Source organism: Mastigoproctus giganteus, chromosome 6 (genome assembly GCF_048544385.1).
Source record: "Mastigoproctus giganteus isolate SK-2022 chromosome 6, ASM4854438v1, whole genome shotgun sequence".
In the NCBI taxonomy this organism is placed as follows: Eukaryota; Metazoa; Arthropoda; class Arachnida; order Uropygi; family Thelyphonidae; genus Mastigoproctus; species Mastigoproctus giganteus.
In genome coordinates, this window is record NC_143580.1 from 53301989 (window position 1) to 53319554 (window position 17566).

The following is a 17566-nucleotide window of genomic DNA, read 5'->3' on the forward strand; positions in this document are numbered from 1 at the left end:
CACTGCTTAAACTTGGTAAAGATTTTTACCTCATTGAAGGAGACATGCTTGGAAAAAGTTGATGAAATCAGAATTACAGTCACAATGAAGATGTGTCATTTCCAAGGCTAACATACTTCCCTTAAGGAATACCCCCTTTTCTGGTTGTCTACAACAAACTCCACCTCATTGACAGGGTTCTACCATTTGAACAACTGTCAGAAGTGCAGCAAGTGGATGCAGACTTTTTACAATTTGCCATTAGTGAAAAGTAGCAGAGAAGTGTTTTCAGTTTGGTTGGTTGTCCTTCCCACCATCAGTTTGTGCTGGAACAGAACTCAGTGTATAGCAGTAATGTGTAGTTCTTATTTCTCTGAACTTTTTTTTTCCTTTCCCACTGTGAAATTATGTTGATATTATCAATGATGACAACAGCCAACTTGAACTTGCCTGAGTATCTCTGTTTGTGCCATGAACTTGAGAATTGAGTGTTCATCAGTTCTGTTATGTAGTTGTGTCAGCCAGACTTTTCAAGTCATCTGCTTTATTACATTTCAGACAAGCTGCACCACTTATCTTACATATGCAGATTCTTTAACGGTATATATTGCATCCTTTTCTTATAAGTAATGCATTTTGACCTTTTCTTTTTATTTTAATCTATTTTACATATTCTGTAAATCCTTACTCTAATACTAAGAAGCTCAGAATCTTGACACCTTTAATAGCAGTGGCCTTGTTATTAGAACAATGTTATTATTAGCAGTGGCCTTGTTATATGTGAATCCACTGGTTTTTTTTTTTGCCACAAAGGGAAAAGTGTGTGTGTGCATGCACACACTTAGTGATCACCTCCATCCATAAAGGACTATGCCACACAGTAGCAGTATAAAAAGCTGAGCAGCTTCATATGCTAGAGCAGTGGTAATTTGCATCTGGTCGTGCAAGTTAAAGTGATAAAGTAGAAATTATGGGACATGATTTTGATTTGATTTGTATTTTATTGGCGCATTAGCAACTAAGGCTATAATGCACCAAATCCAATGGGACATGATAAAGATATCATGGAGTTTCAAAAGGGCATGACTGTGCGAGCATGTCAGGTGCTTCCTTATCGGAAATGACACACCTTGTTGGTTGCTCACAGTCTACTGTGGTTAAGGTGTACAAAGAATGGTGTTGAATGGGTCAACCCACCTCCCACTGACAGAATTGTAAAGGAATATGCAAGGTGGATGTTTGTGGTGAGTGAAGGGTGTAGCATGCTGAATAGGCTCAGTGGCAGGTTTCTGTGCAACAGTTGACATCACAATACGATATGGGGAATGCAAGAACAATATCTCGAATGATGATGTGCTGCACACTCAGATATATGGGGGATTCCACAGCAGACAACCCAAGAAACACCCTCTCCTCACCACTGATCATCCTTGATGGCAAATTCTGTGGTGTCCTTAAACTAACACCATGCCGATTGGAAACTGGAGAACTGCAGATGAGTGTGCTAGTTAGATGGGTCCAAATCCACGGTGCAACGTGCTGATGGATGCCTTCATGTGTGGCAGAAGCAACATGAGCCTATCATGTATGGTGCCCACTATCCAGGCAGATGGTGATGGTTGCTTAATAAGGGGCATGTTTTTCTGGCAAGAAATGGGACCCCTGCTGTATAGGAACAACTTTTCACTCAGGAGGTTTACTGGCAGCTCTTAGGAGACAATGTGCACCCTGCCATGTTTGACAGAAACAGGCTCTTCCAAGATGTGTCATCGGGCCTGCACCATGCATAAGTGGTTCGAAGAACACAGTGAAGACATCATCCATCTTGGATTGCCTCCAAATTTGCCTGAACTTAATCCAATTGAATACCTGTGAGATGTTTTGAAATGGGATGAGCACTTATGGGATGTTTTGAAATATATATATATATTTATTTAGTGCTATATAGAATTACAAAGAAAAGACATTATAGAAAGAAAACAAAAACTTTAATTTAAAAATTTATAAAATTTAATTTAGGATCAAAATAATTAAAATAAAGACCATCTACAGTTTCCATCATTTTTATGTTGTTTTTTTGTAAAATATTAAATTTGGAGAAAATAACATCAGACAAGAAAATAAAGTTTATTTTAAGATTGCAAAAATTTATTTTTACACTTTCTACAGCTAACAGTGAAGTAACCATACTTCTATACAAAATAAAACAAATTACTAACAGGATAAAAAATAACTAATATGTATAAATTCAATCAGTGACTAATTAACAAAAAAAAAAACCCTTTACACATCATCACAATGTCTATATAATAAAATGTAACAGAAGTAAATAACAGTATAAAATCTACAGTCATTAAAATATCTATTAACAAATAGTGAATACTATTAGAAATATGTTCCAGAAGAGGAATAAAATGGAACACATTGCCATACATATTGTAACCAGAAAGAATGTACAAAAAATTGCAGACTAAAACATTATATTGCAAAAAGATAATGAGAGTATTTTTTTTGTTGTTTTCTTTCTTCTCTTCAGAAAAAATAGTAAAAAGGCACAAATTACAATCCTTCACGATTATTAAAATAATAGCCAGTTCTTTAAAATAAAGTTTCCTTATGATGCTTCATAAACAAATATTTCATTCTCAGATTACTTATTTTTCAAAATGAAAGTTGAAAAATAAGTAATAAAAAGCTACGGAGAACTATTCTTAGTCATAAAATTTTGTTACAATTTTTAAAATAAATTTTTGATTTTGTATTGCCACTATTTTATCTTTATTATAAATAGTCTCTTTAAAACATTTCAAAGACCAATTTAATATTCAGACACCTCACCAAACACCTTCCATTCATTCAATAATGTAATTTGATTTTTTAATTACTGTATTTTCAAAAATAAAAATTATGTGTTTGAATCCAAAAAGCAGTACTTAAACAGGGTCTTTTTTTTTTAATGTTGTATTAGCACTATATACTCAAGTCAAACTCTCATTCATCTAAGATACATCTCAACTTTGATAAACTTAAATATGGAGCTTGGAGGGAATAAAAATTATACCTGTATTCATGATACATATGAGTATGGATGGAAATAACTCAATCTTAAAACTTAACTATATTACTGCCTAAAACCACATTCGAGACTAACAAATAGTCACTTATTAATGGCACTCCGCACATTCTGTTTTAGGCACATCACTTAAAACACCTTGTTCATTTAAACACTGACTGCTATAAGCTGTCACACTTTGTAGAACTCTTCCTCCCCACTCACCAGATGAGATGATATATGATAGTTTATTCCATCTCCTCTTCTCCCCCAAGTGGTCATTTTGCATTTTTCATGCAATAATTACTTTTGGGTGATATTTGAAATCTATAATTTATGATGGCATGCAGCATTATGGCAATAGCATTTTTGCTTAATTTACTATACAGTAATCCCTTCCCAACTGAAGATTTGAGATGACGTGATATAAAATTTGATATATACAAATATAATGAATTTTATATTTATACAAGCTTTTATTTTTTTTTTTTGTTACATATATGCAGTTCAATCAAGTCTTATTAAACACAACAGAAGAGAACGGGTTATTGCATCTACCTCCTGTAGATCATGGCAGTGGGTCAAATGGGTAGTGTACAGGGAGGAGATTTGTTTATGCTCTACCCTAGTGGTTTCTAAACTACAAAAAGGTAGAGAATAAACAAATATCTCTTACTCAAGTTACACTTCAAGTTAAAATATGGCATGTTCGTGACACACCTAGTGATTGCCATTGACTTCAATGGAAATTTTTCCTAATGTTGCAGAATAGTATACACCAAGATGCAGTTTGGGAAACACTACTTTAGTCTATCCTCTTGATGAAAAACTCATCAGGACCACACTGTGTGTGTGTGTGGTGTTTAGTTTTACTGCCTCTCTAAATTTTTTTTTTTTTTTTTTTTTACTAATAAAATTTTGGCTTTTAATTCTTTGAAGATTACTGTGTTTCACTGTATCAAATGAAGCTGTGACCTATAAATTGAAAATGAAGTTACTGTGATTTTTTTGTATATGTTTTTATTGGCATATTTATTGTTTTTTCCTTAAATTCCAGTTTTCTATGGGACCTTAGAACTGCTAAATGCAGTTTTGCCAAATGTGGTCCTTTTCAGGAAGAAATTCTCAGCAGTCAGAGAGGGATTCTGTATTTTAGCGTTTTATTTAGTTTAATTTCTTGAATTTTCATTTTTTTAAATTATTGTTTATAATTTTGATTTTGCATTTTCTTATATTTTATCCTTTTAGCTGGCTTTTTGGAACATTATAACGAACAGGACACTGTCTTGAGATTCTCTGGATAATTTCACCACTGCTATAATTTCACATCTGTGCTATCCTTATAATTTATTTCTACTTCTGCACTCTTACATTACTGCTTTATGCATGTTGGCAACAAGTATCACCAACTATATTTTTTTTTCAGTATTAAACCTTTCTTGGTCATAAGATTTTTCCATTAGCAACTTAGACCATTGATATATACAAACACACAAAAATTGCAACACTAACAATACCATATGCAGTTTTCAAATTGTGTTGTGCAAATTTTTTGTTACTGATTAATTTTTTAATATACTGAAGTCCCAAACTGCATCTTGGTGTAGTTTTGCCACATCTTGGCCACAAAACTTATACGATGTTTTTTTTTTTTTGGCTGATGCTTTATAAGTTTGCTTTCTTGCATCATTTGTCACTACTAATGCTAATGTTCAATTATCCAAAATGGACCTGATTTATGCAATGAGATGGTCTTACCACTCACTCCTTCTCCAAATACAAAAATAGTTGAATAAGTAAAACTGATTTTCAACTCTGACCCTGAAAATGCCAGAGAAAACAACTGCAAATTATCACTAAGTAGATGCATGCAGACAGATCCCAACCATGCCACCGTAGTAACTACGCAACAGGAACGGTCCCATTCTTCACAACATCATATAATGATTTGAAAATAAAATAATAATAACAATAATAACCACAAGTAGCACATGTGAAATTTAAGTAGTCTATTAGATTAAATAATGCAAAAACTGCTTATAGATATTTTCACATACAGATGTGCATGTCATGAAATACTGCTCATAGTAATAAATAATAAGTAATACTTATATGACATTTAAATAAATGTTTATTATTGTTAATAATGCAAAAACTGCTTATATATTTTTTACTTTTCCTGTTTATACTTGCACTCCATTACATTAACTCAGAGCCGATAATATAAAGTTTTTGAGATCCTGAACAATTTCAGTGATTTCATGCTCTTCACCTACTCAGCGAAACCCTTAATGAAAGTGTGTCAGGGGCATTCCTAGGGTATGTGGCACCCCCCTTTAAATTTTTCTTCATATGTATATTTAAGTTTCAGGTGTCCCTTGAACGTTGGTGCCCAGGTGCAGTGCACCCCCTTTCACCCTCGGGACGGCCCGCCCCTGAAATTTGTTCTTTGATTTTGCTATGTAATTCCAGAAATCTTTGTTAGATGTTGTGCAAGAAGTAAAATGCAGGGCCAAGTAAAGTCTGTTCTCAATAATTTTATATGCTTGTGCTGAAAAGCATGAATTTAAAATTAGTATGCACTTCTTGCATCCTTGCATATTGAAGATGTACTTGTTTTTATTGACAGTTGGTGTCAGTTAAAGCTAATCAGGGAGATATTTAAATCTCCCAAGTAAGAGAAGATAAAAAAACAGGTAAAAAGTTTAGAGATCATTATTTTCGAAAAATTCATAATTTTTTGAAAATATGAATTTTTCACAGCTGTGTTCATAAAAGCTTGAAAATAAAGGTGGCATCAAAAAGTGAAAAATTTTTAATTATTTTTTTTGCCGATTTTTAATATAAATGGGGTAACTTTTAACTCCATTAATTGAGTGTGCATGTGAGAAATGGAAAATCCTATTAAGACCAGATGTAGGTTAATACAGATGTGCAGATATTGCTTATACACTCATATTTATAGTGCCATCTGATAATTATAGTTATTCTTCACTTACAATTAAAAATTATTAGATTTGGTTGCTTTGTTTGTTATTTGATTTTTAGGAGCATTAGCAACTAAGGCCATATTGCTCCGGGAATATGCGGTGGTCATTCCCTTGACCTTTCCGCATCCTCCATATTTGGTGATGACGGGCTCGAACCCTGGTCCACCAATCAAGAAGCGTGTGCTATGCACTGCTGCTCCTTCCCACCTGGCTACGGAGGCACCAGATTTGGTTGCATAACTTACTCTTTGACCATTCAGTATTGACTCCCTATGATTTGTGGCTATGGAAAATCTCTAGTAACAATGCCAGAAGCCTACCTGCTACAATATATGTATACACTAATCTCAAAAACAATAAGTAACATGACTTGCTCATATAACAGCATAGTGTCCTCCACGGTGGCACCCTATCTGTTGTACTTTTCTGAAGCACCATACAACTATTCCTATTGCAATACACTAATATCCTAGGAAGTTAATTCCAAGGCAATATAAGACCAGCTTAAACACACTCAGTCAACTAAGCAACTAATGCAGTTTTCTCTACATGTTAACTCCAGTAAGACAAAGATATTTAATATATCTTGAAAACAAAAAAATATATATCCAGAAGTTACAAAATAATAGTTAAAATTGAAATTACTTACTTACTTCAAACCTTGATGTATACAACTCATAGATGATAGTAAATACTGAAACTGTATAATCCTCCTTGGACTACTCTATAGAAATATGATCTGCTACTCCTACTCTAATGAATTTTGGATATGTAACTGAATCTTCCTTGAATTACATCTATTAGATGAGAGACATAAAATGACATCAGCCAGTACTGCCAATACTCAGACCTCCTCACTACAACAAAGAATGGAATCAAAATAATTGCCAAAATTCTCAGTGACCAAAAACATTGCCTAAAGAGATCAACAGGTATGGCAATTATTTTGTTAAGAGCATAGGAGTGAGCATAATCAAGCTCAACCAGCTATTCGCTGTAAAGCTCCATATACTTGTATAATTACTAATTGTTGTAAGTTTACTGCTGTAATTCTTAGCAGTATCAAGGATTTTCAGTGTAATTATAAGTATTTGCAATTGTAGCATTAATTCCAGGAACATTAAAATTGTTGGATATCAAGTCCAATACAAACATTTATGGGATGAGGTCATAAGAGCCGTCAGGCTTATAGATACACTTCTTTCTGTTATTCAGTGGCTGAGGGGATGCTGTCCAACCTACATGGATAAATATCAGAGGAATATTATATCATCATCACATGGTCCATGTTCTGAGAGACTTTTGAAGGAAGAGAATGGAGTTTCTATATGATATAAGGTCAATATTCTTAATAAATTTTCCACTGAATTATTAGTAGAAAGTTAATAATTGTTAAAAGTTAATAACTCTCAATTAACAGAGATGGTGAAAAGCCAAAGTCACTGATTATAAATTGTTTTGTTGATTATAAGTTATCCAATGTTAGTTATAAACCATAGATTATTTTTTTTTATACTACTAGGAAGAGAAATTTAATTATCTTAGAGATTCTTTTGACAACAATCCTTTCTCATGGAGATGGGAAATGTTTCCTCATCCAAAGAAATATTGATAGCAAGCTATCAATAAAAAAAACAAGGTTTTTTTAAACCTCTGACTTTTCAGACCTTTCAAAACCACATTGTGCAACAAGTAAAATTAAAAGGGAAGTTCACCTCTCTAATAAATGACAATCTCTTCTACTACAATAAACATTATCCCTGCATGTTTTCCAGTTGTCCACAACCTGTACTGATACAGTCATTATGCTTTGATTCTAGATGCACTTTCACTTCATTAGGAAGTCAGAAAGCTATTCTTCCAATATAGCTGTAGCACTTGAACTGCAGATCACTGTACCAATTTCCTTGGTAAGGGATCACTTCAACACGGAAAACTAATATTCCTATCACCAGTCTTTGAGGAATGTATACATTATCCAATTATGGAAGTTAAAAAGGGAACAATTTCCCAGAACCTGTAATCAAACTTAACAAGATATAAGATTGTTTATAAACATGTGTTTATAAAGATTGTGTTATTTATTTGTCAGAATAGTTATTTTCTGTTTTTATTATATTTAAGCAGACAAGTAATAACAATACATGCTCGAAACATATCCCTTCACTAAGTATTTCACCCGATGTCATGTCTTCATTTATATTAGGAATGCATGAAGCTCTGCTCTGCTTTGGTAAAACCACTGCAACACAAGCATTTTAGAATAGAACTACTCTACCTAACTGAACTGAACCTCCACAGGTATTCCAGTCTTTTTTTTTCTTCTTTTTTTAAAATTATTAATAGCTTTATTTATTAGAGAATAATCAAGATGTGAAAATGCATATTGGCTAAATCAAATGCATAATTTTATGTAGAAAAATTTGTATAAGCAGTCAGTGGTGTCATCTAAAAGACACTCGATATGAAGTATCTATGCCAATATAGCAACTAATAATTAGTAACTTCATAAGAGAAAGTTTTCAGAAATTAACTTGAATGTGCCACAATATAACTTTTTCTGAGTGTGCAAGAACAAAGGTCTTTCTCCCAATGATTTACACTATTTTTGATTAATGATAGCAAATAAATTGGTTTGTGGAAATGAAAAAATATTTACAAAGAATGACTCATTGATATAATGACTGAAATCAAGAACACAATATAGAAGAGGGGCTCACATCTGGTAACCCCAGCGGCCCACATCTAGTGAGTATGGGCTTGGCACACCCAGGGTCCTGAGCTGGATATCATCATTCTTCTCTTTCTTGGTGATTCCTTTCTACTTCTCTCTCTCTCTCTCTCTCTCTCTCTCTCTCTCTCTCTCTCTCTCTCTCTCTCTCTCTCTCTCTCTCTCTCTCTCTCTCTCTCTCTCTCTCTCAGGGTAACTCAGGAATTTTTTTTTGGCTGGTGCAGCATAAGCCTCAGGCTTCCTTGCACCATATGGTTAATAATAATAATATCCATGATTTCAATGAGTTATATTCAGTCAAGAACAGAAAATATTTTGGAGACCCCCATTATTCAGTGAAACTGTCTTTCATATTGAAATGATGATGGATTAGTATCCATGAAATGGCACTTAAAAAAATTAACAAAATATTGCAAGTGATATAACTCTTATTCTATAATCAGTGGATAAACAACAAAATTTCAATATGAGTTACAATCAAGAACAGAAAATATTTTGGAGACTCCATTATTCATTAAAACTGTCTTTCATATTGAACTGATGATGGATTAGTATCTGTTGGCACTTAAAAAAATAAACAAAACATTACAAGTGATAATTCTTATTCTACAATCAATGGATAAACAACAAAAGTGCTGATGAACAAGAACACCGCAGGGGGGGGAAGGATACAGAATAGTTATCTTGGTATTTATATATATGTGTGATATATTCACACGTTTTACAACCTAAGTGGTTAGAACACAGAATTTTATACGCCAAGTTTAGAAGCTGCGGGAGTCTCTGGCTGGGAACTTAATGAGAACAACAGGTGTGTATAGCTGCAACTAATTAACGAACTGCAGTATATTTTCACTGAAGCAAACAATAATTGAACAGTTTCCAAGCAGTTATCCCATTCATAAATCAGTTTAAAAAAATATTAAGGAACAAATGGTTATTTCCATTCTGGAAAGAGTCATTTTGCTTTGGTTGCCTGCTTGTTCCACTCTTGATTATTTGATTATTGGTTATTTGGTGAATTTTTGATAGAAAAACCAAAACCATCTAGTTAGGCAAAATGGTTGAAGGGTAGAAAAGAGTTTTATAACTCATAATATATTATTAACTGCTAAAGGGAGGAAAATTTTGTTCATTGTTTCTGTGAGCTTTTGTGGAGTTCCATTTGTCATTAATTCAATATAATTTCAGGAAGGAATTACAAAGAAGTTGTATTTTAGCTGAATTCTATAAACCATTTTAATTTTATATACAAACTATTTACACGACTATTAATTAACTTTTTCTATATACTAATTTACTATTAAATCATACAGGTATGAACAGAAATTTTCATTATTGAGTTTGAGGTGCATTGCTAAAAATTCCATAATGAATGGCTGATTCTATTCAGAACCAAGAATTAAATTTTAAAATTAATTATTAGAAAATGTAGAAAACTTGAAAGTTAAAATGCATCAGATAATATTATTGCATCGTCAATCTCCTCTGACCATCCCAAAGAACAAACAGAAAATTACATATTTATTTAAATGTTCCTTCCTTTCTTGGAAGAATAATGTTGTGAATAATAATAATAATATTAATTCACATTATTAATGTGAATTAATAATAATGTTAATAAAATTAGCATTAAAACTAGTGCTCAAAATAGAAAACATTAACAGCTACAACATCTGTTTGGCAACAAAACTAAGATATGCCCAGTAGTTGGTACTGTGTCACTTGACAGGCTGGGTGGGAAAATATTTAATCTTGGTGATTCACTGGTTGAGGATTAGTAGTTTTTTTTTTTTTTTTTGTATTTCCTTAATCGTGCCATCAGTCTTGTATGTGCTTTTTTTTTTGTCTAATTGTATTGTTCACTTTGTGTAAGTTGAGGGGGCCTGTAAGGCTATGCAATATTATGTTATTCCATTATCCAAAAGCTCAAAGTTTACCACTTACCTATGTAAGTGGTAAACTTTTGGGTATTATCATGGAAAATAAGAGACATCCAGTAGTTTATGGCCATGAACATAATGAACAGTTAATCTGGTTAACTTCAGTGTATTTGCATTCTAGGGAAGTTCCACAATAGTAGTATTCTATGTCAAAAAAAGGCCAGAATGATATTCTGACAAGCAGCATATATCATGGCAGTAAAATTGATGTTGCTAGATGAGGGGGGGGGGGGGTTGAAATCACAAAACCTGATTCTGACTGGTATTGTTGTCAAACACAAGGAAGTTGATTACATTGATACAGAGAAAGTTTTCCAATATTCAAATTCAAAAAGTAACATTATAAAAATATTATTATGATATTAAGTGGCTTTTTTTGGGTTTAGTGCATCAGCATATTATGTGCTTACAAGTCTATGTTCATGAGATGATTTCTATGTTTGTAGGCTGAAAAACCTGGAATAATGCAGAGGGAAAAATCACTTCCTTTAAGAAGAGGCTTTTACGAATTTCTCCAGTCTTTAATTGGATTTGAACCCCAACTTCTCCAAACAAGTGATAAAACCACTATATTATTTTGGAAGATGAATTAAGTGGCAGCAAACATATGAAATGGTACCTATTTAAAATATTTGTTTTATGGATACTATACTAAATATATTTGCTTCTGTACTGTACTATAATACTATACAAAAATATTTGCTTCTCTTTTTTTTGGAATGCTCACAGCCACCTATGGAAATGATTTCTACAGGAGTTGTAATGCAGTACCTATCAAAGCATATTGAGAGGTACACTAAGGTGATCTGCAAGCATGGAGATCCTAAGGTGATCATGACTTGCTCAATGACTGGTATCACATAAAAAATGTTTATTTATGCTTGCTTAACAGGTGTTCATATTGGAACTTATAGGTACTACCCTATTGTAGGCAGTTAAATGGACTGTTTCTGAATTTCACAATGCTCCAGAATATTACAATTAACAATTCTACCGTTAAAAACTTTAATAAATTTTATTAAGTGCAATAAGGCATATAGGGAATGAAGTTAATCAAAATTAAGTCACTGATGGGCCAAGAAAAGTTAAATGTATTAGCAATAATTGCAGTTGTGAACAAAGAACAACTGGTGGCAATAACTTCAATTAACAGTGAAGAACTGAATACTGATAATTTTAGGATTAATTTTTATAAGATTAAATTTTTCTGTAAGTAAATATTTAATGAAAACATATAAAAGAAGTAAACCTGCTGCATGGGTGCTGCACACCCTGAATATGGTATGTGTGCAGCATTCTAGACACCCAGGTAGCAGGGTGTCTAGAAAAACACTGTGGCTATAAATTCATAAGCATGGGGCAAAGTATAATAATGCTGCATCATGAACCTGAAATTGCTGCAGCTGAATATTTTTCATTCCAGGAGCCTAAATAAATTGATTGTGGACACTCTTTTTTTATTTCTGTTGTAGGATAGAAAGAAAAAGAACTAACCAAAGTGAAGTAACAAGAAAGTTGTAAGAATCATGTTATAAGTGGCATGATTCTCATAACATGGAAGCAACGTAAAGGGGACATGCCTGAATATAATGGTAATCCTTGAAGAACACCCATAAACAGCCTTTAGTTCAACTAATAAAGGATTTTTTCATCATGTGTATTGACAACTGAAAAAGAAAAAGTTCACAGCAGAGTTTGTGTCTAGCTATACATATGAGCCACATAACTGTGCAACTGAAGCAGTCAGATATGAAGTTTTCTGAGCAGTGCAGACAGGCTGCCAGAGCAGCTCACAGGGTCTTGTCAATGATAGGAATTTTGCTAGCAAGATAAGGATGTGATTACCCTTTGTATAAGGCAATGGTCAGGCCACATCTTCAGTACTGTGTACAGGTATGGAGGCCTCATCTTAGGAAGGATGTAGAGTTGCTAGAACAAGTACAGAGAAGGGCAAGTTGGTGAGGAGAACAAAGGGTTGCTCTTACCAAGAAAAGCTTAAGTTCTGCCAGTTGCAGCATCTGGAGACTAAGCACCTGCAAGGTGATTTGATTGAGGTTTATAAGGGTTTGAATGGTTTGAGCAAGCTCAATGCTGAGGCTCAATTCTTCTTCTTGCTCAGATTATGAACCAGAGGGGGGCATAAATTAAAATCGATGAAAGACAGTTGTAGAATAGATATGCAGAAATTTGCCCTTAGCCAGTGGTAGTTGTTTGCTGGAACAAACTTTCCTCTGTCGTTGTGGAAGTTGATAGCTTAAATAAATTCAAGAAAGAACTGGACAAATTTTTAGAGTGAATGGATGGGTCAAATGGGATTTTTTTTTTTTTGGGTGATGCTGTATAAGCTTGCTCTCTTGCATCATATGCCTCTGCTAATGCTAAATCAAATAACTTTTGATTTTTAATTTCCTATAATCTTGTATTATTGCTTGTACATTCATTATTTAAAATGCAGAAGTTATCTAATAATACCACTTAATAGATCAATGTTAATAAAAATTAAGGAATGTGACATGCATAAATAAAGTATAATGTTTTATCTTTGAATTTTTAATACAAATATAGGCCATCACCTCATTTTTGCTTCCTATTTTATGATCTGCCATTTATTCAATCATTTTTATTTAACTCGTTTAAGATAAAATCAGATGAGTCTGATAGTTAAATTTGCTTAAACTCACTAAGCTGGGAATAATCTCATCCCACAAAACACAAATGTACGTTGTTGTTATTTGTTTTTTTTAGGAGCATTAACAACTAAGGCCATATTGCTCCAGGGAATGTGGTGGTCATTCCCTGACCTTTCCACATCCTCCATATATGAAGATCACAGGCTCGAACCCTGGTCTAATCAAGAAGCGTGTGCTACGCACTGCCGCTCCTGCCCACCTGGCTACGGAGGCACCTACAAATGTACGATTATGGCAGAAAAGTTCAGAGGCACTAATTCTGTTATGATTTTAAAATTTAAAAGCATGGATTAATTATTTTACTAAAATTTTCCACTGAGCATCATTCAAAAATTAATGGACACTAGTATAATCATATAAAATAAACAAATAAGATAACTATATAATGGATACATCAGTTGCTTAGTTGAGTTTTTTTGAATTTAAATATTTCACCCTTTCATTTTCTGCTATCCAAAAATAAGATATATACCAGTTCATGCAATTATTACATATTAACCTTCATTATTATTCAAGTTACAATATCCTAAAATATGAATTATTCATTTGGAATAAAGTAACTTTGCTATTATAAACACTAATTAAAAACTGAAATATCATTGTATTCTGATCATTTACGGTTTCTAAGTTAAACTTCTAAAATCAGACAGCAAATATCACTATTGTAGATCTTGATTGATGAGTATTCTTAAAATAAGATCATGTAACTTCTGGAATGGCCCTATAATTTTTTTTTCTTCTTTTTTTCTTTTGAGCACCATTTGCTAATTACTGCAGGAAACAGAGTACTTTTGGGAATAAATTACACAGCTACAACATCTTGTTCTTCAGTTTCAATATTAGATAGTCTACTCCTGAAAATAAAGTTAAAAATGGATGCAGAATTTCAATGCAGTAAACTTACTCTCAAGGACAAAATTATTACAGAATTTAATTGAGCTTAATTCAGCTCAAAGAATTGAGCAAAAATACTGAGCTTAATTTTTTATTATTTTTAAATAATTAAGATTTGCTTACAATTACAAAAGTTTTAAATTACATCTTAAATGTTTAAGTTATCACATTTTGCAGAGGCATAAAGAGAATGAGTCACAGATACCCAAGAATAACCCCTTGTAAGTTTGTTTGTTTTGGTTAGTGCCAAGGCTGAGCATCATGTCTGTAAATTGCAAATAGCCAGCTCAACCGTCTATGAGATTAGAAAACCTCCACTTCTTAAAACAAATAACTTATCCCTACTTAAAAAGGTATATGAATAAATTCATTTACTTCATGGCAAAATTTAAACTGAAATCTTTCCAAATGGGCAGAACAGAAGACAATGGATCCATTAAGCCACAGAATGTAATTGTTTGTGCTAATTCATAATGTATTATTAATGTTGTCATATACTGTATATGAATTACCAAGAAAGTGCTCAAGAAATGAGCACCATAAAAGATCTGACAAATGCAGGAATTGCTAATCACTGTTCAATATCAGTGCAAGGTAGGTCAACACAACACATACTAAATGAGAACTGACCATTCTAGGTAAACAATAGAAGAAATGCAATTATTGTTATAATGTAGTACTTATGAAGTTTACCAGAAGCAAGTATTTAAAAGCCAGCACTGAGTGGTATCAGATTTCATGAGTATAAAATATTAGTGCAGGTAAATAACTGGTACTATTGATTAAAATCCCAAACCAGATGATGTTTTGAAGGATCTCTTTTTTTTTTTTTTTTTTTTTTTTTTTTTATGTAAACCCCAAACACAAGAGGTATTAGAACCTATAGTACTTAGTACCATGCTTGGGTTGGAGGTTGAGAAGACAAAAAGATTTGTTAACATTAGACTTGAACTTCTGTAGACTATAATTTTCAGGAAATACGTATGAAGGAAGGTTGTTCCAGAAAACGGCAGTTGAATGAATAAACGAGGAAGATGAAAAGTTGGTTCTGTTAGTTTGAAGTTGGACAGTAAATGGATGTTGGCTGGTGGCGGCACGTGTTCCGACTGTTTTGAAAGCGGGAATTATAGAAGCCAATTCAGAAGAACAGTGCCAATGGAAATATCTGTAGAAGAGGCATGCAGCAGAAACAGTACATCTATGAGACAGCGAGTGGAGAGACTCTGTTACAGATGAATCATTAATTAACCAAACTGCCTCTTCTGAATGGAATCAAGAAGCCTGAGAGAGGTTTTGGGGGCACCAACCCAGATGTGGGAACAAGATTCCATGGCAGGGTGGATTGAGTGAGCAGCTGGTTGGAAGAAAAGTAACGACGAGAGCAAAAGAGAAAACCAAGTTTTTTAGATGCAGAGGAAGCAATATTTGTGATGTGCTTAGAAGTCAGAGTAATTCCCAAAAGAGATATATCATCTTGCCTAGAAATCGGAGTGTCACTAAAGATAAGCATACGAGCAGAAGAATCCTTTTTGCGAAATACAAGACAAGACTGAGTTTTAGAAGGGTTGAAATCAACTAAGTTGTCTTTACCCCACTGGAGAATTACCCGAAGATCAGCATTTAAGGAATTGGTAGCAGATTTTCAAGAAGTTGAAGCTGATTCAGCAGGACAAGGTTTCTCAAAATGGAAAGTGGAATGCAATGTGCTATCATCGGCAAAACTATGGATAGAATTTCCAGTCAATGGAAGAAGGTCATTAATATACAAGAGGAAAAGAGTGGGGGAAAGAACTGAACCTTGGAGGACACCGGCATTAGTGGAGAAGTTAGAAGACAGAGAGCCATCTACCATCACCCTCAGTGAGTGATCAGAGAGAAAACTGGATAACCAATTACTAAAAACAGTTGGCAAACCATAAGATGGAAGCTTGTTTAGAAGACCTTTATGCCAAACACGATCGAAAGCATTTGAGATGTCAAGAGCAACTACTTGTGTTTCACCGAACATTTCCATTGAATTAGTCCATAAATGGGTACCATAAGCCAGAACATCACCAGTGGATCGACATGCCGATCGGTGATCAGACGGAAGGTTTCTAGGTAGTTTAGAAGTTGGCAATTAATTGATTTCTCCATTACTTTAGAAAGAGTAGAAGTAATTGCAATGGGACGATAATTGGATGGGAGGGATTTGTCACCCTTTTTAGGAACTGGCTGGATATGAGCAAATTTCCAAGCAGAAGGAAAAACACCTTTGGAATAAGAAGGTGAAAAAAGGCAGCAAAGAATAGGAGTAAGTTCAGGAGCACAGGTTTTGAGAACAAGTGGAGAAATACCATCGGGATCCTGGAGCTTTCTTAGCATCAAGATTCGTCAAAATCCTTCTGACATCCTTTTGACGGAAGACCACAGGAGGTATTGAATGGAGCGTGTTGGGAATGGTGGGAGGTGTTTTACCAAGATCATTAATATATGAGTTGGAAGAGAAATGGGATGCTAGCAGGTCAGCTTTATCCTTGACTGAAGTGACAACAGAACCATCTGGTTTGGACAGAGGTGGGAGCAGAGATGGGCAAAAGTTGCGGCCAATAGCTTTGGCAAGGGACCAGAATGCTCGGCTACCATTAGGACAAGAAGCAAGTTTTCTACTCTTAGCCTGTTCAAACTCTAGTTTGGACTGATTAATAACAGCTTTACAATTGTTGTGAGCTTTGGTGTAGGCAGAAAATGAAACTGAAGAATTAGAAACAAGCCAATTACGATATGCAACATTCTTCTCTTGAACAGCCTTAGCACATTTATTGGAAAACCAAGGTTTAGATAAAGGATGAGATTTTAAAGTGGAGTGTGGGATAAAGGATTCCATTCCTGCAAGAATAATTTCACTGACACGATCTGAGCAAACGTTGACATCAGAAGTGTGTGTGTGTGTGTGTGTGTGTGTGTGTGTGTGTGTGTGTGTGTGTGTGTGTGTGTGTGTGTGTGTGTGTGGTATGGTTGTTTATTGGCGCATTAGCTGCTATGGTTATAGTGCACCTATTCGTAGTTATATCAGAAAATAATAACATCAGAAGTTTTGAAACAGTAATGAAACAGATTTGTAACCCAACTGTTGTTTTTTAAAAATAATATCATTACAGTATATTTTTTCAATGTATATATCCCCAGTTAAAAATTTTTAAACAGAAATCTTTACTGGTTGACACGCTACAATTGCCTGAAATTTGTGACTATTTTTTTAAATAACAGTTACTATTATGAATATGATATTTCAACATTACAGAGTC

General features: G+C 33.8%; 1 protein-coding gene across 1 annotated transcript in view; it reads right to left on the reverse strand.

Moving 5' to 3' along the window:
* Positions 1-14132: 14132 nt before the first annotated feature.
* Positions 14133-17566, reverse strand: part of LOC150084275 (beta-alanine transporter-like) — a 138486-nt gene continuing 135052 nt past the window's right edge. The window contains exon 11 of the mRNA XM_090375138.1: positions 14133-14239. Coding sequence (XP_090231264.1) covers positions 14188-14239 — 52 coding nt within the window. The 3' untranslated portion in view covers positions 14133-14187. The remainder of the gene's footprint in view (positions 14240-17566) is intronic.